Source organism: Lonchura striata, chromosome 3, assembly GCF_046129695.1.
Source record: "Lonchura striata isolate bLonStr1 chromosome 3, bLonStr1.mat, whole genome shotgun sequence".
Lineage (NCBI taxonomy): Eukaryota > Metazoa > Chordata > Aves > Passeriformes > Estrildidae > Lonchura > Lonchura striata.
Window position 1 is genome coordinate 38640296 of NC_134605.1, and position 24200 is coordinate 38664495.

General features: G+C 44.3%; 1 protein-coding gene and 1 long non-coding RNA gene across 2 annotated transcripts in view; both read right to left on the minus strand.

Annotated features, from left to right (window-relative positions):
• LOC144246053 (uncharacterized) overlaps nt 1-22462 on the minus strand; it is a 60690-nt gene extending 38228 nt beyond the window's left edge. Inside the window, exon 1 of the long non-coding RNA XR_013339704.1 lies at nt 18560-22462. This is a non-coding gene — a long non-coding RNA (uncharacterized LOC144246053). The remainder of the gene's footprint in view (nt 1-18559) is intronic.
• A 192-nt stretch (nt 22463-22654) lies between these two features.
• PRR18 (proline rich 18) lies at nt 22655-23873 on the minus strand. The gene has a single exon (XM_031504318.2). The coding sequence runs from the start codon at nt 23871-23873 to the stop codon at nt 23055-23057; it is 819 nt and encodes a 272-aa protein (XP_031360178.1). The 3' UTR covers nt 22655-23054.
• Between the last annotated feature and the right edge of the window lie 327 nt (nt 23874-24200).

Below are 24200 nucleotides of genomic sequence, written 5' to 3' on the forward strand. Positions count from 1 at the left end.
GATATGGAAACAATAGCAACAAGCCAAGTAGGCACTATTACCTCTTGCAAAATCTACTTTGGTTTCCTAGCTGCAGGACTTAAAAAGTCAGGGTCAAAAGAGGAACATTTAAATTTTCACAAACCAGAGCTCAATCTATTGTGTGTTATGCAGGCTGCACACAGATATAAATGCACATATACATGCTGGTGCAACATACAAAAGACATATAAATGCACTGCTGTTCTCATTCTGTACTGTAGGCTGTGAGATGTGAAGGGCACGTGTGCCTGCAGCCCTTGGGCAGATGTCCTGCAGCCCTTTGGGTGCTGTTCAAACAATGCTCCAAAGCCATTTTGTCTTCCTGGTTCAAGCACTGTCTTTATGTAGAGCATTTATGACCCTCTGCCTAGGAGCTTCCTACACTTGTAAAACCAAGCCAGTTCTTTTTCCAGTGGCTTTCCAAATATTCACATCAACCTTGACAGGCTCAGTTCAAATTCTGACCTGTGGCAGCTCTTAAAGATCACATGGGAGTAACAGAATCCCCTGAATGCCTTTGGGAGGGGTCCAAGAGACTTGAACTATTAGGAAATGCACATGATCTGTAGGTGATGGCCAACCCTGCAGTCAAAACTGAAATGATAGCATTTCTGTGCAAACAAGTTAATTTTGATCTCTGCTGTCAGGGTCCCAAATATCAGAGTGGCTGCAACAGTTCCACCATTGTGGAAATTTGTGACAGCTCCTCTGGGACAGTGTGTATCTCCTACCATCACTAGCCACAACTTGAGTCCTGCTCCCCTGCCTCTCACCAGTTTTGACACCTAAACAGGCCATTTTCACCCTCATCTTCCTCCCTCCATCAGCCCACTCAGGACTGGTTTGTAGCTCAGGAGAACTCTCAGCATAAACCACACACGGGGCCCAACCCAGGGTATAACAAACCATTACTTTTGGGAAGATGAGACGCTCATTTACCCCGAGGTCAACGTGAGGAGTCAGCAAGGAAACTAACCTTGGCAAATTCTCTTCACAGCACCTTAAGACAATGCAAGTTTGCTAACCGCCCTGACACAAACCCACACTTTTTTCACCAGTGGAGAAAAGATTTAGTGTCCCTTAAGAAAATCTTAAAGGGTCTAGAAGCAGTACTGGCAACTGTATTTTTTCTTCTAGGATAAAGATAAATAAAAAAAAGGAAAGGAAAAAAAGAAAGAAAGGGGAAAGGGGAAAGGAAAGGGGAAAGGGGAAAGGGGAGGGAAAGGAAAGGAAAGGAAAGGGGAGGGAAAGGAAAGGAAAGGAAAGGGGAGGGAAAGGAAAGGAAAGGAAAGGGGAGGGAAAGGAAAGGAAAGGAAAGGGGAGGGAAAGGAAAGGAAAGGAAAGGGGAGGGAAAGGAAAGGAAAGGAAAGGGGAGGGAAAGGAAAGGAAAGGGGAGGGAAAGGAAAGGAAAGGGGAGGGAAAGGAAAGGAAAGGGGAGGGAAAGGAAAGGAAAGGAAAGGGGAGGGAAAGGAAAGGAAAGGAAAGGGGAGGGAAAGGAAAGGAAAGGAAAGGGGAGGGAAAGGAAAGGAAAGGAAAGGGGAGGGAAAGGAAAGGAAAGGAAAGGGGAGGGAAAGGAAAGGAAAGGAAAGGAAAGGAAAGGAAAGGAAAGGAAAGGAAAGGAAAGGAAAGGAAAGGAAAGGAAAGGAAAGGAAAGGAAAGGAAAGGAAAGGAAAGGAAAGGAAAGGAAAGGAAAGGAAAGGAAAGGAAAGGAAAGGAAAGGAAAGGAAAGGAAAGGAAAGGAAAGGAAAGGAAAGGAAAGGAAAGGAAAGGAAAGGAAGGGAAAGGGAAAGGGAAAGGGAAAGGGAAAGGGAAAGGGAAAGGGAAAGGGAAAGGGAAAGGGAAAGGGAAAGGAAACCCCAAGATACAACAACTTAGCTTATTTGATCTGGGCTATTTAGGTTTAGAACAACAATCTTGCTTTCACCTGCATCATGAAAGTATATTTTTTTTTTGTGCTAATAGTGGATAACTGAAAGCCACAAATGTAATTTTTTTTCCTGTGACAGACATACGCATTTCAATCTAGCATTCAAATGGAAACCAAATCCTAAATCTATTCAATTGTCTTACTATATCCCATAGATGTTAACCATGTTTTACGGACCACTGTAAGGCTGCCAGCGAGAGGTGATGAATTTTGTCAATCTTGCCCTACATTGACTGTCTTTCCTTTGTTTTTCAATTCTTCCATTGTCACAGAAAAACAGGCTTGATTTGGGGAAATTACTTCACTTGTCTTACCAGTCAGATCAGAGTAGGATAATGGCAAATAGAACCAAATCTTAAGAACACCTTTTCACCACCCACCTTTTCTTCATGGGCTTAACTTTACTCCTGGTTGGGGAATGGGGGCTGTGGTCAGTTCATCACATGTTGCTTCTTCCTATTCCTTCTCCTTAGTGGGAGGGCTCCTCACACTTCCCTGCTCCAGCATGAATCCCCTCCTCAGGAGAGAGTCCTCCATGGACTCCTCCAGGGTGAGTCCTTCTCATGGGCTGCAGTTCTTCATGAACTGCTCCAGCGTGGGGCCCTGGCACATTCCTTCATGAACAGGCTGCTCCAGCTTGGGGCCTGCACTTAATAAAGGTGTGGATTGTGTGGATACAAAGGGGGAACTCGGATTGCTGATGGCCCTGTGGCAGCCTGTCAAGAGACCCAACACACAAACAGGGTTACAAGCAATAGCAGAGCACCACACTTCCAGCCCAGGGAATACCCCCCACCTCCTCCACTAGTGTAGTCCAGCTCTTACCTACTTCTTTGCAGTGCTTGGGCACCTGTGAGCACCCCAAACTCCAGTGCTGCTGTGAGCACACAGACAATAATGCAAGATTATTCAGGCAGAATAACCCCCAACACAAAATATGAGCACCTGCCCACAATGAGATCACCACAAAAGTGCTGTCATGGAAGTGCCCCTGTGCCATTAAAACATGAGTCCCATACCACACGGGCTACTCCAACAAGCCAGGCTGCTGAAGGCTGCTGCCAGGATGAGTCAGCCCTCAAAAGTCAGCCAACAGGCTGAAGAGTTTACCCTGAGGTGAAATGTAAACGCTTGTGCCAAGATATGTTCCATTAATAGATGATAAGCAACACTACGTTCATGTTTGTTCCCCTCCTTTCCTAACTGACTTGCAAGCATTTTTCAGAAATTGGTGTGGTTTTCAATCTATGTTTCAGTATATTGCCTACATTATTTATGGAAAAATTGTACTTGTTCTTTAAAAATAGTCTCTAATTCAAGTACCAGAACACAGCTTGATTAACTCATTCATTGATAGAGACTATGGAGTTAAATTGAATTTTTAACTAAAGACAAAAATGAGGAAGCAAAATAAGAACATAATAATAATACATTGCATACATTTAGCTGTGTTATACTCTGCAGAGAAACATATTTTAGCAGATATTTATAGCAGTTGTTTAGACTATTCCACACCACAGTCAAATAACAGTAAGTTTTCAAAAGAGAAGATCTAAGATAGGGAATGAAAAGTACTGATAGAATAAACTTAAAGAAACCCAGACAAACAACAATAACGCAAACAATTTTAAAAAATCACAACAAGCCCGATATTTGAGTTGGATTTTCTTGGTTTTGTTTTGGGTTTTTTAATAACAACTTTGAAAGAAAAAAAAACCACCCAAATCTCTTACACCAAACAAAATCTAATAATAAATGTAATGTAATCTTCAAGCCAAACTCTTGGCTTGGCACTCAGGAGTGCTCAGTTTGGATGCTACAGTATCCAACAGATTTGTCTGAGGCTGTTCAGGGAAGCACTGCTCACACTTTTTGTTGCAAACTTTTTGTTGTATATTCCCTTAAATATTGAGACCAAAGTTTTCAGAAAGAAAAAGACTGTAATGACTTCAGACACCTAGTTAAGCAGCTTGTTTCCGAAAAGTGCTGATGATCCAGGAGCTCCCATTCACTTCAAAGTGTAGGATTTGGGAATGTTTGTTGCTTTAAGATTTATGGTCTCTCTACATCCTAAATGAGAGATTAAAGAAATTACGACAAGCAGCTCATCTCCATTAAAATTAGAAAGAAGTGCTAGACTGATTTGTGGCATCTGCTCCAGAGACCAAAACATTCATGTCTTCACTCATCCTGCTGGAGGAATAGATAGTGTAAAAAAGAGAGGATACCCCAGGGAAAGCTTTGCTAAGGAGCAACAGGGACCTCATCACAAACTCCTCGAGCTGAGAGAAGCCAGAGCACACGAGAGAGGAGAGGATGAACTCTTTCTTCCTGCAGACTAGTTAGCAGTAAAGGAACAGAATTCAGCCCACAGCTCTGACTATATTCCTGTCAGCGAGCCAGCTTAGCAACATTGTGTAAAAACAGAATCGCAAGCTGGGCAGTAACAGACCAAGACAGCATGTGGAAATCCATAGCTAAACAAAATAACGCCATCAGGAGCAAAAACTTTAATTCAAACATGGGGGAGAATTCTTACCATCTAGCAAATCTGTTGTACAGCAAAACTGACAGACCAAACCTACAAAACCTCTACAAAATCCCCTAACATTTAGATATTGATACCCACAGGGATTTTGGGGATTGGCAAGTCACCAAAATAAATGTGTTATTTCACTCCAGGCAGGATTGTTCCTCAGTGCTTCCTGAAAATATGGCATGCTTCACCCATGAAAGTTTTGGAAGGTTTTCACCTCTTCTGAGGGAAAAAAAAAAAAAAAAAAAAAAAAAAAAAAAAAAAAAAAAAAAAAAAAGAATAGCAGCTGCAAAGGGTAAGAGTCCATAAAGGGATGTCACTGTTAGCAACCTGAGTGACAGACAGGAAGGAGATTTACACAACTGGCATTTGGTGAATTGCAAGCTATAAAAACTATTGGGAGATTGGCTGGGTTGTCTGCAGTTTCTGGGGACAGCAATTTAATTCTGTCTGTTGCTAAAAAATCTTATTTTATATATATAATTTATTTCAGAATTTCTTCCTAAACCAAAGTAAAGCAAGAAAACAGAACAAATCATACTTCTTACTAGGTTATTTTTTCAGTGATTGTATAACTAGAAAAGTGGTTTTACTATCTCAAGTTTCTTTGCACCTATAATTGGAAAAAAAATTACTCTTGTAGTTATATTACAGTCTTCCTTTCATCTGATTAATTTTATTTTCATTGTGCTTTTTGTACAGTTATTATTTTCCTATTTTAAGCCTGCAAATTACTATTATAATGCCTGAATTGTTGCAACAATTAATGCATTATAATAGTAATAATGCAGCTATGCTGAAATTGCACCTTAATAAAAGCCCACAGTACCAGATGTTGTATTTTAGCTGAACTGGAGAAAATCCTTTCCTGCACCAAGAAGGCTCAGAGAAAATACAAATAAAATATTTCTGAAATAATTTCTTCTTATAATTAAAAGACTTTCATACATAAATAAATATTGGCTACCCCCTCTTCCCAACATCCTCCTGCTCCTCAACTTCACACCTTTTTCTTCTTTTGCTGTTCAAGATTTTGTTTGCTGCTAAAATCAGACATTGAGATCTGATTTATCTGCTTTTGAACTTCCCTATTCAGCAAGTCCTGGGAATATAAATAAGATTTCTGTGCCTGTAGAGATCCTTTTACATTTTAAGCTGGTACTTGAGAGGATGGGAGAAAGAAGTCTCGCTAACTAATTTACACTTGGCAGATTTTTTTTTTTTTGTTAAAAAAGTTTTTCATATATATATTTATATATATATATATATATATATATATATATATATATATATATGCATCCTGGATAGATGGAAAATAAAATGAAAAGTTAAAGGAACTCAAGCTGTTTAGGAAGACGAAACTATTAAAATAATAAGCCCTTTGAAATGTCATTTCACCTACTTGTTTTATTGTGTTCATCTTTAAAACAGAACAGACAGTCTAGTCTTTGATATACACCTAAGAAATTTACCTGCATTCTGTAGTTAAAGAAAATTAATAAATTCAAGAAAGAAGATGATGCTTAACTTTCCTCAGAGTGCTATGGACCTCTTAGGAGCACAGGCATACTAACACTTCTATTTGATGCAAGTACAGATTGGCGAAATTCGACATCGAGACATTTAGGGCACAGAGGAATGAAAATGAGCAAAACCACCTTGTACAGAATACAATTATTGTAAAGTACAGGCCAGTAGAATCTGCTTGAAGCAGGTGTCCATAGCAGCGGTGTTTTTTTTTTCCTGGGGAAAGGAGAAGGCAGCAGCAGATTTGGTCCAAGAATCCTTTTCCTTCTCCAGTTATTGGAAGCCTCTTTTCTCTAAACTCGTCTTAGAGCAGCCTTGGCGGGAGGCTTGTGCAGTTCTGCACACAACATTCATTATCCGCACGGCCTCCTGCCCCAGACCAGGAGCCCCAGCAGGCAGATCTCCAGCTGCAGGCAGCTCCGGCGCAGCCCCAGCAGATGGCAACGTTGACCTGAGTGTCTCTGGGCACTGCCGTCCGTGCAGGAGATGCTCCTTTGGGAGCCGCTGGTTCCCATGCGCTGCCTCCCGGAGAAGCGGCTCCAGCTGCAGAATGTGCCAGGCAGCGATGTCCGGCCAGAGGCACGGCGAAAGGAAGAAAAGAGCCACAGGAGCAGCCTTTCTGAAAGAAAAGTATGTCGGAATCTGAGGTATTGATGATTCTGAGACTGTAGGAAGTCTCTGTCTTTCTGCCCCGTTGCCAAAGAAGAAGCCATAATTCGTCTGTGCTGGTTTCAAGGTTGTTTATTCTTGCTCATCTCTAACATGTTCTGCTGCCCTGCCGCAGCTCTGTCCTGCAGGGCAGCGTGTGGAGCTCTGCCCTCAGTGGGATGTTACAAACATTATATACCAGAAACTACCTGTGCTGTATTTACAATTGAACACTGTGTCCCCAGCCTAAACCAATAGAAAAATGCCAACACTACAGTGAAACATGGAGGGCATGAAGAAGGAGAAAAAGGACAAGACACACCCAATTTCCTCCATCTTGTCCCCTTTGAACTTCTAATCTAGAGTCCTAAAATTTTACTTTTGCACCCGTGCCACACTTAATTATTACTTATATCAAACACTCAGAGCTTGTAATTCATCCTGTAAGATTGAAAACTCTCTTCCATGGGCAGAGATCAGAGACAGTGTCTCTGGGGGCTCTGTCCAGGGGGGTTCCTGACCCCCTGCCAGCGTCCCAGGCCTTCCAGGGCAGCCAGAGGGAAGCTCTGGATTCCGACAAAGTACATTCAAACTAGCAACAGAATTGTAGAATCATACAACAGTCTGGGTTGGGCGGGACCTTTAAAGGTCACTTCATCCAACCCCACTGCAACAAGGGACATCTTCAGCTAGCCCAGATTGCTCACAGCCCTGTCCAGCGTGACCTGGAATGTTTCCAGAATGGGACATCCACCACTTCTCTGGGCAACATGTTCCAGTGTTTCACCACCCTCTTTGTAAAAAACTTCTATCTATATCTAACCTAAATTGACCCTCCTTCAGTTTGCAACCATTACCCCTTGTCTATCTCGACAGGCCCTGCTAACAAGTTGGAATACAAGGTGTCTTTTCAGCTGTGTACAAGTACTGACTCTGGCACTACCAAAGTACAGCTGTCACAGTGCTGCATGCACTGTCCTGCAAGTGACATGATGGTTCCTGAAGTTAAAACAAATCTCTATCAATTAGCAAGGCATGAGCTGAGACCCAGCTGTGTCAAACACTAGAGCTGTAAGAAAACATTGAGAGTATCTCACAACAGTCACTACAAAAGCTTTTTTAAAAAGAGTCTTCTGACATGGCCTGTATTCTTGTATGCTATTATGCAAATAAACACTGTTGAATACCATCCATACTACTCCTCTAATGTCCAGGTTAACCAGGGTGGACTCTCAAGCAATGCACAAGGAAATACTCCATACCAAAAATGACCAAAGGACTCCTTTTCAGCCTTGCTCTGCAGACGCTCCCCTGCCAGCTGATGAAAACAATGGCCATAGTAAGAGCAAAACACCACACCTAAAAATCTTATTTCCTTTAGTACACAGGAGGTTTCTTGAAGACTGCCTTCAGCATTTTAGGCTATATAACCAATATTTGCTCTTCCCCACATAGACAAAAACAAAGAATAGAAATAAATTCATTAAAGATGCTGGTAGAGTAACCACAACTGCTGTCAGATTCCATTCTCTTACCAGTTAAACCAAGGTGCTCCACCAGTATGGGAATTGTTTTGGCATCTGGGTACTAAAAGGGAGTATCATCCCTTGGGCAACTGAATTATTCCCTTGTTACTTGAAGTCCTGAAATTCAGTGCTGTTACCAAGTAGCCTTCCATAATGGCATTAGCTGATCCATCATGGTTTGTTTCATCACACCTTCTTCATCTTCCTCACTAAATGCTGATTTGACACTTATCCTCTCTGTTTGGCATCTTTGATAGTCACTTTCTGTGGTTACTCTGTACTAGGATAAATTGGTGTCAAAAGGAGAAGCTGTGAAATTGTGGCAATGGATACTTTCAGGTTGTCTTTGCCAATGTGTAATTCAAACCACATATAAAGCTAGACTATAGCTGGCCATAACACACTTACCCACACTACACATACCTAAATACCAACAACATCTGGCTCTCAGACATCTCCAGTAAACTGGAGTGGAAGCTGTGCAGCCTTACTGAGAAGTTAACACTCAGCAGACACAATCTCCTGATGCACAGAACAGAATTGGATGGCCAAAATCCTACGGGCTGCACCAGCAAACCAGAAAGATGCCATAAACAGTCTATAAATCCTGCTGAAATGCAAGATTTCTTGCTCCATGTGTGATGCAATTAGGGTGTCAGGGATATGCATACCAGGTAGGCAGCTGTAACTTGTGACCTGCAGGTCATGGACAACAGCTGGAGGTCTGGAGGGATGACCTGTGGCAGAACAACAGCTCTGGTGCCTCACAGGTATGCAAGACTTGCTCAAAGTTTTCATACAAACAAGTAAACTATGTCAATTAGTTGAGTGTCTGTCACACGTTTAAAAACACACTGGATTTTATTGGGACATCAAAGAATCAAAACAATTTTTATGAGTATGGACCAAAAAAAAAAAACAAACCCACAAACAAAAGAACCACAGAGTTGTTAAAAATGTTTCATAAATGTGTCACTAAAATTAGACTACTCTAGAAGAGCTGTACTACCTGACAGAAGAGAGCATCTTCTGTCAGGGATCAGAGCCTCTCTAAGCTTTAGGAAATGGCAAATATTCCAAGCAAGCAGGAGCATAAAACAGATCAGCTCTTTGTCCTGCACTGATCTGTGACTTCAGATCTGGCTTGAGGAATTAAAATATTCATGTACCAGATACAGAAAAATATTATTTAGCATATTCTATCTGTTGGGTTTTTTTTGTTTATTCTAACTATCAAATGCTCAGCATCCATCTCTGGCTAAGCCTGATACCTTTCTGGGCTCACCAAGTTTCTAAGTGCCATCCCAAGGAACAGACCATACAGAAAGTGTCCTCTCAATCCAAATCACAGAAGCTCTTGTGACAAAGTGTCTGAGGTGGCACAAGTTCCCTCATCAGAGGTCAAGAGGCAGCACAGAACAGTTAACATGCATACTCACTCACCCCTACCAAGTGCTATTTGAGATGAAGTCTGGCCACACCTTCGTTGTTTACAGGAGACTGACAACTACAAAGAAAATAGTTGCCATTTCACAGAAATATCTGGCATTAGTGACTTTATTCCTGCACAACATTGCTTCTCCCTCTTTCTCTCTCTGTAGTACAATTTGTTGCTATGAAATCCCAAGAATGCCAGTGATTGATTTTGAAAGTCAGTGAATATCTAATGTGTGTCTAATAAGCAGCAAAATGAGGCAGATGTGACAACAAGTAAAACGACAGTACAATAAAATTGACTGACATATAAAAGGAAGCTTGGTTTTGTTAAAGGAAAACAACACAAACAAAACACAAAAACGTAAGCATAAAGTGCCACTACTTCCTCATCCAACTTATTTGCAAAATCCATCCAAAATCCATCCCACTGGTTAAACACCAAAGCACTGCTCAAGAGGCACATTGCTCACAGTGGGAAGAATCCCACTTTCACTGCAAGTAATCCTTTGCTACCAAGGGCACGAGCAAGCACACATCATCCTGGTGGCTCCCACCCTGCAGAAAGGCCTGCAGGCACTCACGGTGTGGAGAAGAGTGGAAGGCAGCCTTGGCACCGCCTGGAAGCCCTCACCCTGCAAGTGTGAGGCAGCAACACCGCCTGGGGCAAAGAGCCACGGCAATAGCACCTTATGGCACCCACAGTGTTTTGTAAGTGAGAGGGCTAAAGAGAGAAACTTAAAATCAGCAGCAGTAATTCCACCCGTGCCAGCTCTCCTCTCATTTTCAAATCCAACCTTTGAAGGATCCTGAGCGGAGAAGTGAAGCAAACCTTTCCAGCTCTGTCAAAAGCAGCAGGGGGAAAGGCACAGATGAGGCTGTGGTTTCAGATGAACAAACACCCGAGGTACCAGCGAACAGCTCGGGGATCTCCTGCCTCAGAGAGGACCAGGCTGACAGATGGTGCAGTTGCTCACGTTCTCTAGAGGCAAGATGATGCTACTGAGAATTGTGTCTGCAGTGCAAGGTTTATAAGAGAGAAATGGAACCGTGCCACAAACTGAGATATTTTGTTGTTTCGCCGTGTCCCTAAGCTCCTGTCTACTCCTCTTCACATCAACCTTGTATATCTATCTCCCCCTCCCCCGGTCCATCTTGCAGCAGCTCCCTGGTGACATCCCATTTGCCTTTTTTCCAGGGAGAGCAGCAGCACTCCCCAGCAGCAGCACTCTAAGACAATTCAGTGAGCTCTCTGGAGCTGAGCTCACAGCTCTGTCTGCAGCCAACGCACAGAACAGACAGATAGGTAAGCCAAGGTCAAGAGGCATTGTTGTGAATCAGTGGCTGTTCACTTCCTCCCTGCCAACACAAATCTGAAGTTTATTTCTGATCCAGCTTCAAATGGGCTTGAAGATAGCACAGCAAAAGTGCAGGAAGAAACAAAGAAGTAATTAAACTACCATGGGAAAACTTTCTGATAGAAGACAGTCTAAGACTCCTTTTAAGCTCATGCAAATCTCCACTTGCACAGCTTAAGATATGCAGTATATCTTTAACCATGAGTTTCCATCCCTCCTGCAGCACCTGTCAAGGGTAATTCAGCCTCGAGAATGGCAAGGAATAAATCAACAGGTGGTTGTTGAATGAAGAGGAAATTATATGAGTAATACAAGGCTGGCCTCACACAATAGTGAGTTACAGTGTGCAGCATCCTGGCATGTACACAAGGAAAAACAGAAAAGGTATTCAGCAGAATAATCAAAGACAAATCACAGAATCACAATATACACTGAGTTGGAAGGGACCCACAAGGGTCCATGTTGGCATACCTGTGTTTCCTTTATGTGTGACCCAAATCTTATTCCAAGTGAACACAACTGCTCAGAAGTCACTGTAAATATACTACTAAATCCAAGCTCAAATCTGCCTGTTTGTCTGCTAATGGTCTCAACCAGCTATTCACTTGTTGGATTAACTGCTGGCTGTACATGAGACACTGTGTTGACTTCCTTGTGTCACTTCCATGTGTCAACATTGCTTCATCCTTCTGTTAGACTATGCATTGTCTACTTTATCTAAAGAATTTAAACAAAGATCCTCAGAGAGCACACACTATACTCCCAACCTCAGTACTTTATCATTTTCCCCCACACAAGGAGGTTTTGTTGGGCAGAAGCACCTGCATCACAACACGTATAAAATGAAGACAAGGGCCTGAATCCACAGCAGTAAGAAGAGGGATGTAGTTGCAGTGAGGCAGCACTTGGCACTGCCCCATCCTGCTGAGGCATTCAGCTCACAGAACAGCATTCGCAAACCCAAGCCAGACACCAACAGAGCCCGGGGCTTAAGGGCTGAAGATTTGCCCTCTCACAGGAGCACTGACATTTTTCATACCCTTGCTGCAGAGGTGGGGAGGAAATAAAACCTAAAGGAAAAACCCCTAAAGTAACAGAGAAGTACCCAAGAAAAATGTTTCTCAAATTTGCGCTCAGATGTTGCATTCTATATTTTTGTACTGAATTAGCTATTAATTTGTTACTATCTATAACAGCTGGGTTCTTTTACAAGCAGAAACATTTCACTGTCATCTCTCTGAGGGTGAAAACTCTCCCACCAAGCGGCAAACTTTGCTAGTGGTGGTTAGTGCACTCACCCCCTCTGCATGAAGGAGTTCACACATCCCCTCACCTTCCAGGAGAGCAACATAACCAAGCTGTTGATGACACTGAGGGAGAATTTAAACTCCTCTTCTGAGGCTACTAGACAAGGCAAAGAGGATGCCCATGATGCAAATTTTTCCCCTAAGAAAGGATGTGAACCCATAGAGAAGAATTCCATACTTTATGTGTTCCTAAAACTATCAGATTTTTCTTTTAGCTACAGTAGTCTGTCAAGGAACAGTAATCCACAAACAAATTTTCCTTCTTCCAAATCCTTGTTTCCTACCTCCTTCATGAACACAGTTTCTCACACACACAAAGCTGCCCTTGAACCCTAAGAACTGTTTTTGAAACTGGAGCTCCACAAGTCAGATAGGACACAGTTTCACAGAAAACAAAAAAGTGTTTACTACCCATGGCCAAGTAATAAAAATACCATTCAGGCAACTGTACAAACTGTGGAAAGAGCCCAAGTTACATGATCTCTATTTGCTCCCTTCCCACACACAGACTCCCTGGCAGATGAAACACAAGAAAGACCCCATTAGTATGCTCAGGAGGTGAAAGCTTGGGTTTGCCGCCTTTTACCAGGCAACACGGTCAAAACCAACCAGAACATGTCAATGTGCAGCCCAACAGGCTGCATAATTAGGCAGGTTCTGCCATTTTCCAGTGGCCACTGCAGGGAGCTGTCATAAAACCCATCACAGTACAGCATAGCAAGCCTCTAGAAATACAACCAGGCAGCACAAGGAAGAGCAAAGCCTCAGCAGTAAGTGATGTTGAAATCACTTTGGAAAAGGCTGAATGAGCATAAAAATAAAAGGGGATGCATGAACTAGTTCATACCTAACTTCAGTGTGATTGGTCCCACCACCACTGTGTGCAGGTGTGTGTGACATGCTGGTGTGCTTCTTACAAAGAGGAAATAGTGAATGCTGGCCTTCCTCCTGCCAGCACAGAGCTGAGTGAACAAAGTGGCTTTGTCTGCGGAGCCAGTTTGTCGTCTGCTACATGAGTCAATCATAGGAAGAGATGGGACATCCATTTTCTTTGGCATTTCACAGAGATTTGCCAGCATTCTCAGCTCAGTCTCCTCTTCTACAAGTTCCAAGAGTGACAGCCTCCAGCTAACACCCCTTCTGGCTGAGTCTTTCCATCCTTTCAGCCTGGCTCTGACCTGAATCTGTATCATTTTCCCAGGCATCTGAGCACAGATCACTTTCCCCAGAGCTGTTGCCTCGAGCTCTTGTCCTTGTTGCAACCCTGACCAGAGGCATGAGGCATGGCAGGGAACACTGGTGGTGCAGGAAAATCTGTTCCTGCAGCCCCTTCTGACCTCCTGATCCCAGAAGGCAGCCGTGGCTGCTAGCAAAGCTCTGCTCCATGCTTCAAGCCCTCATTTTAAACACAATTCAGCTTGAAAAAGCCTTCCAAAAAGAAAACCAGATCCTGCAACTTTCAATTTAATAAGACCTTTGAGAGTGTGTGCAGAGTAAAACATCCTGTTAAATCTATAATTTGATCAAATACAGAGGATTTAGAAAAAAAGGCTGCTATTGGACACAAAAATGCAACAACTTAAATTCAAATTCTTGCTGTAAAGCACAGAGGAATTATAATAATAGCAGTTATGTTTGTAATTGTGCACCGAAATCAGTGCACATTTTTATCCTTGCCAGATTTTTCCCAAGAGCAATTGAACTATTCCTCTTTTCACTGGAATTTCATAAATAGAGATATTTTTGATGCACACACCTGGAACATAATTTAATTCTCTCTTCAAATGTCTTAATGGTTAAAAAATAACACCAGGATCTAGGAGACATCATGTAGTTCTAAATTCATAAAATACTTTACTCAGTTCTATGTTAATCTGGATTAGAGCATGGCCAGTCAATGCTGCAGTACAAATATTTGGCAATAGCCACAGCCAACTGCCATGCCAGAAATGTATTAGGCAGAAGAGAAGAGAGCTGCTCATTTCATGCACATTTCGTGTCAAAATATATCATCTGTGACTGCACATCACACCTCAGCATGGCTTTGTGTGGAAGATAAAACACTCTGATTTACAGCATTATAGATGTTTGCTAAATGCTTTAATTGCCCTATCTTCTTTCAAAGTGGCACCTTATTATTAGCTCTTAGAGTGTGCTATGTAAGGCAGATAATTTTTTCCTAATTCTTTATTGACACCTTAAAAATCTGTATTTTACTAATATTCCTTTGAATGAGAAGAGTGTCTGCTTTACCTCAGCATTCAGTGATGAACAGCCACAGCCAGCTCCTCGTTACTATGGCAATATTACATAGGAGGTACAGAAACAGACTGATGCTTTTATCTTCTCCCTTTGTACCTACAATATGCTCATTTCCCCCCTCCCCTCCTTTATTTTTGAACAAAACAGTCACAAAGAGGGATGGTGAACCATTCAGAGAATCAAAACAGAGGTTATTTTGTTAACATTGCTGTTATATTAACTGAGGATAAATTACAGGTTATGAATGAGATATAAACACCAAAGACCTTCAGATACGTTAGATATATTCTTGTAAATGGTTTCCTTTTTTTTTTCTTGAAAAAAAAAGTTAAAAAAAGAAGCCTTAGTAACCCACTCTGCTTACTTCACAAGCAAAGCTGAACCCCTTTGCTCTTTAGCTGTACCCAGGCAAGAGTGAGAACAAGGATCACTCACTCACACAACTGGCTGAAACTGAAAACAACTGAACCAGTCAATGTAGACACATTTGTCTGTGTCAGCTGCAATGAAATCTCATTTTTCCTATGACCCCATCCAAGAGGTAACAAAACCAGGCACCTGCACGACTACTAATCCCAACTCATCTCCATTTGTTTCTGACCAGCAATGGTTTAAAGCCCCCCGCTCTAACTCCCCTCAAGGTTTATAGCAAAACATCTCATTTGCATCTCTTGACTCCGCCCCGTGTGGAAGCTCTCCCTGGGTGTTCCAGCCGAAGCATGAGGATGAGGAAAGGTTTCCAGCTCAGGGGTGTGATGGTTTGGGAGGCAGGCATGTCAAGCAGCTCAGTCAGCTGAGCCAAGGCAGGAGCTTTGCACAACTATTGACTACCCAGTGGTGGCACAGGGTGGCTACAGCCAGTTTGTTGAGCTCCTTTTGTTCTGCTTATGATCTGTATTAATTCACCAGAGGCTAGAGATGCAGCTATTGCATTAAATTTCTTTTCAGATCCATAAAAAAAAAAAAAAAGGAACAATTTTCCCGTAAAATACCAGCTCTTCAAACTCAAGAAATGTATGTTTAGTATTTCTAACATAATACACTCCAGTTGCTCATTCCAGTGAAAGCACCACTTGGCAGATAATTTTTTAATCCATAGTTCTACTGACACTTCAGTACTGCCCTAGACAACCCATTTTTCTTTCTTCTCTGTCCCAGTCTATAGGTTTGACAGCTTTACATTTTCAAGGTATGTTTCTCTGCCTTTCAGCATTTTAAAAATATCTTGCCAGTGGAGGTAGAGATTTCCAATTACTACACTTAAGCCTATAGGCTGTTGTTTTAATCTTTCAGGAATATCATTAAATCCTAAAACATAACCTGCATATTCCAAATAATCCGTAAATTGCAAGATTTTTATCTCAGACACCTGAGAGAAGCAATATAGCAGCACAAATTTCATAAGAACTCCAGAAAAAAGAAAAAATAAGACAGACACCCCTGCAGTAAACTGTCAGTAGGACCCCTATCAAGGTTACCAATATGCATGTGAATAACATATCTTGCACAGTAAACTTTCCCAACATGCTAGGAGCCAAAAACCAGTCCAAAAGGCATTGTAAGCATCAATACTAATTCAGTATTTGCTGTTTTGCAGTAATTGCACCTTGCAATAGTGCCAGTTTAAATTAAGATATCATGGTGATTGTTAAGAGTACCTTGGTCAGACTACCTTCCATTTTGATAGAATTTTTTTTGCAGCCTCACTAGGAAAAAATAAAAAAAATGTGAGATTTGAAAACAATAGATTAAGGTTTTCCACATTCTTGTAATTTAAAGCAATTTCCTGCTAATGATATCTTGTGCATTATCCTTCAGATATGATTGCCAAGCCAAATTATTTCTACCCTAAAATGGCCTGAGTGAAGTCTACACACATTTCCCACAAAACTAAAGAAGCTCAGTGATCACTCAGTGAATTGAAAAATATCCATTTTCCATGGACCACATGGTTGAATAGAGTGAGCAGTACAAAATATCCTCATAAACAAGTACTTCATGCCAGGGCATCAGTTTTCCTGTTTAATGGTGGTTGTGCAGAATGTTTGTGCCTGTCGCAAGAAGAGATTTTAGGCATTGCAAACTGATACAAGGAAGGCATGTGAACATGTAAGACAAACCACTTGGTCAGTGGCTTTAAAATCACTCTCAAGATCTGTTCAGCACTTCACACGGTGGTAAAAGAATTAATCCCAGTCACACATAGCCCTACACAACAGCCTCACCAGAACATTAATTTAATTGTTCCCTCTTTTTCTGTTTGCTTCGAAACTTGGCACTTCAGGGGTGAGGGTGAGAAGGGGAGAGAGGTTTAACTCACTCTCAGGAACTATATGAGAAGTTATAATAGTGGCTGCTGCAGGAGAAAAAACACAGGGAGGACTGTATTATATGAGCACCTATTAAGATGGCTGGATCTTTGCTAAGATCTTTCACATCCTAGGCACTAAGCAAATAAAATGCTTTCAGAAAACAGAGCAGCCATCACTCGGTCCCTGGGACAGCCCTGGGAAGGTCTCAGGGTTCTCCGTGCCAGGGGAGCAGCACAGCCCCAACCCAGGACACCCCCGCCCACCAGCTTTTCCCTTGGCAATTGCTCTCAGGTGCTTCATGCACCAAGAGATTTTTCTGCAGAATTTTGCTTTTATTTGCTCTTATTTCTGTCCTAGTGCTAAACAGCCTCTGTTAGTTTTAATTTAAAGCTGCTCCCACTCGTGTTTTGCTATTCTGAAAACTCCTTGGCAAAGCAAGGGCTGTGATTCATTTCCCAGCCCCTCACTGCGTGACGCACCTGCCTGGCTGTTGGGACCATGCTGGCGGGCGAAACTCTGGCAGCCAAGAGAATGTAAAAAAAAAAAATAAATTTGGAATACCAGAATTTACCATAACATGTTCTCTTCTATGCTAATTGATGAGAAGGTAACAGTTTCAGTGCTAATTTATTTTTGTGTTTAATTAGGAACATTTTTTCCTTTTCATTCAAAACGCAGCTTTTACCAGCACTCAGAACTGTGATGGTGACAGGAAAAATAATGGAAGCATTACATTCCTGTTAGAGTGCTGAGAGCTGGACATCAGTTGGCAATCACTGAAGAGTTCATTTATCCAAAAAGCAAAACTAATTTGGGGTGTAGAAGTAATTCTTTGAGTTTTTATCACACCTAGCACTTCCACCCAAAATGTGAGCCCTCACAATTAGAACAGCCTATTGTCACTGTCCTGCAGCTGGCAATTAAGCACCACCCTCCCCATCCCCACCAGTGCAATGGGAAGGACAAATAACAGTAGAATGTGTAGGTTGATACAGGAAGAGTTAATTAACTATATATATATATATATATATATATATATATAGTAAAAATGGTAGCAAAACCAAACCAAACAAGTGATGCACAATGCAATTGCTCACACCCACTGACTGATGCCAGACTCCATCCCCAAACCCAGATCAACTCCCCTTCTGGGTAACTCCCCCAGTTTATATATTGGGCATGATGTTTTAGGGTATGAAAGCATCCCTTTGGCCAGTTCAGGTCACCAGTCCCAGCAATGTCCCTTCCCAGTTTTCCTTTTGTGTGCCCCCTCACTGGCAGAGCATGAGACACAAAAAATAGTTCTTGGCTTAGGATGAATACGACTTAGCAAAAAACAAAAGCTTTCAGTATGTTATCAACATTATTCTCATGCTGAATCAAAACATAGTGCTGCACAGAGAAGAAAATAACTCTATCTCAACCAAAACCAGGACAGTCATTAACTCAAGACAGCTGACTGCAAAACACAGCCTACATAGTTTTATTATATTTCCAAATTTATAAAAAATAAAAACAAACCAAGAAATCTTTAAACCATTCTAGAACTCTCAATTCCTCATTTTATATTGTAAGGAAGAGGAAAAAAACATTGCTCTAAAACAATGTCCTTCAGATATAACCTGTAACAGCTCCTTAAATAAAATAAAAAAGGACCTAAAATCAAAAGACCTCATCACATCATCTATATACTCAACTTACTGTTAATCACTGGGTGCCAGCTTCTTTCTCTGGAAGTGGCTCCTAACTCATAGCACATTCATTTGCTTGCTTGGTCCTGCAGCTGGGTGAGATAAAGGCTAGGGCCCATCAGATGCAGGCATTCACTCAGTGAGGCTCACAGCATTTCCCCCATGTTCTCAGAAGAAGCAAGAGCACCTGTGAATAACAAATTAACAGCACTGAACAAATTACCTGTACTATTTCCAGAGACTGTTGCTGGAGGCATTTTCTTTCTGGGAAGGGAAAAGAAACATTCACATCTTTCTTGAAGGGCAAGAAGTGAACTGCAGTGACTTTGGTTCTGATAGTGACTTGGCACTGATTTGGGCTCCCTTCCTTGCAACAGTGTCAGCCAGAAGCTCACCCGCTGTCACACCTGGTCATTGCAAAATGGTGACTACTCTTCCACGAAGTGCCAAAGCCAAACCTTCTCAATAATCTCTTCCTCTATTCACAAAACCACCAATGGGAAGAGGTTTTTCTTAAGAAAGAAAACAGAATGTGCCTTTACCTCACAAAAAACACCCACAAAACCAAAGAAAGAGCCACCCCAACTGAAAGGACAGCTGTGGCCAAGACAGGACTACCCACTGGTCCTCTCAGGACAGCAGCTCCCAAACTGATGCCCTCCTCCATCTGGAAAGGGTGTGAGATAGTGGGGATGTTTGACAATAGTTCAGGGAATACTGCTTGTCAGAGTTTTACAAGCATGCTGGTGAGGAAGATCAAAAAGGTATATAAAAGCTAGGCAATAACATGCTCCTCTCTCAGCTTTGAAATAAAAAAAATGGTACTAACTGTATCAGTGGAGTGAGGAAACTGAGAGTTGGGCTAGAACCCAAGAGCAAGCTCAGCAATGCACAGGGCTGAGGTTGTTGAGTTAGAAAAACACAGGCTTCACCTGTGTCTGGCCTCTCAGCCTTGCTCAGGAGTAGCAGGAAGGCAATACTGTTCATTAGCTACCTTTAAAAAAAAAAAAAACAGAATATGTGTTGCTTCGGGGTGTTTTTCCACTGTAAATCATACTGATATGTTTGGAAGAAGAGGCTATCTACCCCAAAGGAATTATTGATTATTTTAAGCATTCACAGCACCAGCTGCTCCTAACTCTCAACAGCTAAAAGGGCTATGAGTGGGAGGCTTAGGCAATTTGAAGATGGCTAATATATAAATGGTAAAAAGCAAATGTAGTGATTTCCAGGCTGCTTCTTGATTCTTATGGCAAAATCAGATCTATGCCACCTGAAAAGTGTTCCTGAAGACACCTGATCTGTTCAGCAGTACAGAACCAGAAGGGTTCTTACAGCAATACTTACTCTGGGGTGCAGCTGCATGGGCTGAGAACTGGGGGGAGCTGGCAGTGTCCTTATCTGTCCAGGGAAAGCTCTCAGGCCTTGACTGAGCACAGTGCAGCAGAGGGACAGAAAAGATGCTGTTTCACAGCATCCCACTTGAATTTTCCAACACAACTTATCACAACTTGTCCTGAACCCATGTGTATGAGAGATGGAGGAAGGCTGAGGCTGACTGGGGATCAGTGGGGTAGGGAGTTTTGGTTCTCAACATTTCATAAGGCTTCTGCCCTCTCATCAAGGAAAGGAAGAATGATTAGTTCATTATATGATGCCTACTGACATACAATTAAATAATGGATAGTAGACAGCAGTAGCTATTCTGCACTAAGACAATGCAATGACTTATTTAAGGGTTTCCACCACTTTCTGAATTTTCAGAAAGGGGTGCAATCACATTCTGAAAAATCATTTTCAGGCATTTTCTTCTTGTGGAACCCGCTACTGGGCCCAATTGTCTATTACAACACATATTAATGAATTAAATAAGTGATTTTATTATGCTTAGCTACAATTTTTAGATACCAAGAGGTAAGCAACATGCAAAAGGAACAGAAGTCACTGCTGGTTTGTAGGAATTAACTTTCTCTGTCTATTCTAGAATCACTTGTAAGATTTCTGGGATTTCAGCTGGAAGTATTCAGAACACTAAGGGCATAATTTCTCATTGGAAGAGAGCAGAAAGGTGGCAATAATAAAAACAATAAATTTTGACGTTATCATTTAGTGAGGGAGATACTATTCCAAGCAGACATTAGTTATATTACTCCAGAGAGTGCAATGGCTCTTAGCATCCAGCCCAAAATCAGGACTGTATAACCTCATTTCAGGATGAGCTCACCTCAGGCCTGTTTCCAGTTACCATGCACAATGACTTATCTAACATAAAAGGTCTAAGCTGCATGATCAGCTTTATTCAAATAAATTCTTTAGGGGAAATAAACAAACAAACAAACAAATAAATAAAATATATCCAGGCCATTCTCAAATTCTTCATTCTAGGAGCAGGTTCTTTCTTTTTCAGAGCTGGCAGCTCTTCAATTCCAGCCCCTCTTACCCCAAGTTCACACTGTATTTGCTACAGCTGTGCATTCAAATTTATTGAATTTTTTGCCACTCTTCAGACTCTGAACAAAGCAGCTTTCAGCCTCACAAGTAAGCTTTACCACACTTCAGCCCTTAATGAGTGAAGCACATTTCATTGCAACTGGAGATTATTGTAGTTAATATGAAACCATGGAGCAGTTTAAGGAACAACGTTGAGTCCAGGATGCTCATTTATAAACTCACACTCCCAAAAGTGAAAAAAAAGGAAGACTCAGCTAACAGCCCAACTACTACCATTTCCATCATTGTTAGAAGAGGAAAAACAATAACAAAAAGTGGTTGCTACATCAATCCAGCATATATTAAATTTGGCAGGAAATTTGCAATTGTTGAGGCAGATTTACTTGAAGATGTTAATGAAAACTATCACTACAAATGCCTCTACATTTTCTTAAATGAAATAGAATTAGTCTCCATAAATTTTCATGCCCCATGATTTTGTCTCTGGCCTTTGAGCATGGCTATTTCACAATTGCATTATACTGGTTCATTTCTTTTTTAAATGGCAATAACAATGCACTTAATAAATATTTATCTTCTCAAACCACCTCCCCAGTCATTCCTTAAGTTTCAGGTGGAAAAAAAGATAAAAAGGTACTTGAACAAACATGGAGCAAAGCAAAATGCAGCACATGGCTACATCGTATAACTAATATACAGAAAGGTTTATCTCACATGATTTAATGGAAGTCAGTACAGACATCATTTGGTGTAAACAACTGATGTCTTAGTGAAATGTATAATACATAATTTGTGGCATTAAACTTTTACTCCGCAAAGCAAATTCAACTGAATGTGTTCCTACATGTTCAAACATTCATATGCAAAGTACTTATAGAATCACAGTAAATGCTCAGGTCTGACTGTTGTTCTGGGAAGCTGGATAACAGCAATACAAGAGCAACAGTAGGTGGCCGAGACACTGTAAGCCTGGTAAAGACTTGCCCTTCCCTTTTCGCCCGTGAATTCTGTACACTTGGCCTCCCAACCCCCTCCTCGCCTCTCCCAACACACAGAGCTCGGAAGAGCACCAGGCATGGCCACAGCTCGGAGGGGGGGGAAGGCTGCAGCGGGCCTCGGGGACTGGAGGCCAGGGGACGCTGACAAAGGATGCTGCCTTGTGCTCCCTCCCTCTCTCCTTCCCTCCCTTCCTCCTTTCTTCCTTCCTATTCCACCGCGTACATTGGCAGTGGCTCGAAAGGTCGGATGTATCTGAATTACTGCCTGGGAAGGGATGAAATCGCTCAAACCCAGCCGCTCCTCTCCGGCTCGCCGGCGCAGGGAACCAGAGCAACCTGTGCCCACGCCGCGGACGCCCGCACCGCCCCATCCCGCTCCTGCTCCGCTGCGCCTGCCTCTCCCCGGGAGCGCTGCTCCCCGCCGGCTCCGCGGCCATCGGTCCCGGCAGCCGCGGGCTCGGCCCCGCCTGCTCGGTCCCTGCCGCCGCCGCCTCGCCGGATCCGCGGCCCGGCCTTTTCCCTGGAGCCGCGTGTCGGCGGCTGTTCCGAGGGGCTCAGGCTCTCCGCACGGTGACCGGCCCGCCATCCTTACCTTATGGACACCGAGACAGCGAACACCCCCGGGCTGGGACAGCCCAACGCCAAGCTACCAAGGCTACCGCAACACAAGAGTCCTTTATTCAAATAAATAAAAATGAACTTTTATGTACAAATATACAAAACCATTACGCACATTTTATAAAGTAGTCAGAAATCTTTAAAAAAGCCGCGAGGGTGGAGGCAGGACGCCCACAGCCGGTGCCCTCCCTCCCAGCACCCGGGCACCGGCGGGCGGGGGCCGGCGCCGCTCCTTTGTCCCTCGCCCCGGCGGTGGCGGCGCCCCGAGGATCGGCTCCGGGCCGGGGGCTCCGCTGTCCGGCCCCTGCCGCCACCGGCCCGGGCTGCCAGGGCGCCGACAACAGCACACGGAACGCGACATCGCGGATGGCGGTCCCGCTTCCCCCCGGTCCGGCCTCTCCGGCAGCCCCGCCGCGCCGCTCCCCAGTCCCGCGGGGCTCAGAGGGTGCCCAAGTGCGGCAGCGTCTCCAGCCGCTCGGGGTGGTCGCGGCCGGCCGCGCTCTCCACGCCGCGCAGCCACTCGGTGCATTTCCGCACCAGCCCCTCGTCCGCCGCGGCCCCCGCCTCCTCCTCCTCGTACTCCTCGTCGTCGTAGCGGTGCCGGTCGTTGAGCAGCGAAACCTTCAGCAGGGCGCGTAGGTCGCCGCGCCGGGCCGGGGCGGCTCTGCCGGCGTGAGAGGGTGCGGGCTGCCCCCGCTGCCGCTCCAGGCTGCGGCGCTGCAGCACCCGGATGGCCTCCGGGGGCAGGCTCAGCGAGAAGCGCCCCGCCGCCTCCCCCGGCGCCCCGCCGAGGCTCTCGCAGGAGCGGCTGCCCGCCCCCGGCGCGCCCGGCCGGCCCCGCGGCTGCGGCGGGGCGGGCTGCGGCTGCGGCCGCGCCGCCCGCTCGGCCGGCGGTCTCCGCGGCGGCGGCCGCTGCAGGGACGAGCACGGCCAGGAGCTGGAGAGGGGGCCCGGCCGCTCCGGGGGCGCCCCCCGCGCCTTCCTCGCCACCTTCTCCTCTGCGGGCCGAGGCGCTGCCTTCTTGGGGGCCGAGGCGGCCGCCGGCGGCTTCTTGGGCTGCGCCCGAGCGGCAGCGGGGGAAGCGGAGGGGGTCGGCAGGATGGCCGGCAGGAGGGGCGGCAGCGTGCCCGGGCGCCCGGGGGTTCCCTCCGGCTCGTCGCTGCGGGCCCAGGGAGGCGCGGAGCGCGCTCCGGGCAGGGCGGCGCTCCTTCCCGCGGGCGGGCAGGGCCCCGCGGCGCGCCGGGGCTGCAGCCCCATGGCCAGAGGCGGACCAACAGCCCGAGCCGCCGGCGCGGAATGCGAGCTCGCTGTGCGCCGACAGCCGCCGACTCTCCCTCTCGGTAACCCGTCCCCCTTCCCGCCCTTCGCCCGCCCCGGGAACACCCTTCCCCAGCGCGGGGTGGGCGTGCGGGCGGGGACGGGGGTCGTGCCGGCACTGGCCGCGCTCCCGATGCCTTTTCCCGGTCCTCTCCAGCAGAGCCGAAGTAAAGAAGGGGATGGGGGGCTCACGCCCCGAGGGCAAAAAGGCTCTAAATTCCTCCCGAAGCCCTCAAGCGTCAAAAGGCAATATTTTAAAATAATGTT

Bases quoted from the DNA above. Each gene is read 5' to 3' on its own strand.
- PRR18 (XM_031504318.2), bottom strand. From the start codon at position 23,873: ATGGGGCTGCAGCCCCGGCGCGCCGCGGGGCCCTGCCCGCCCGCGGGA.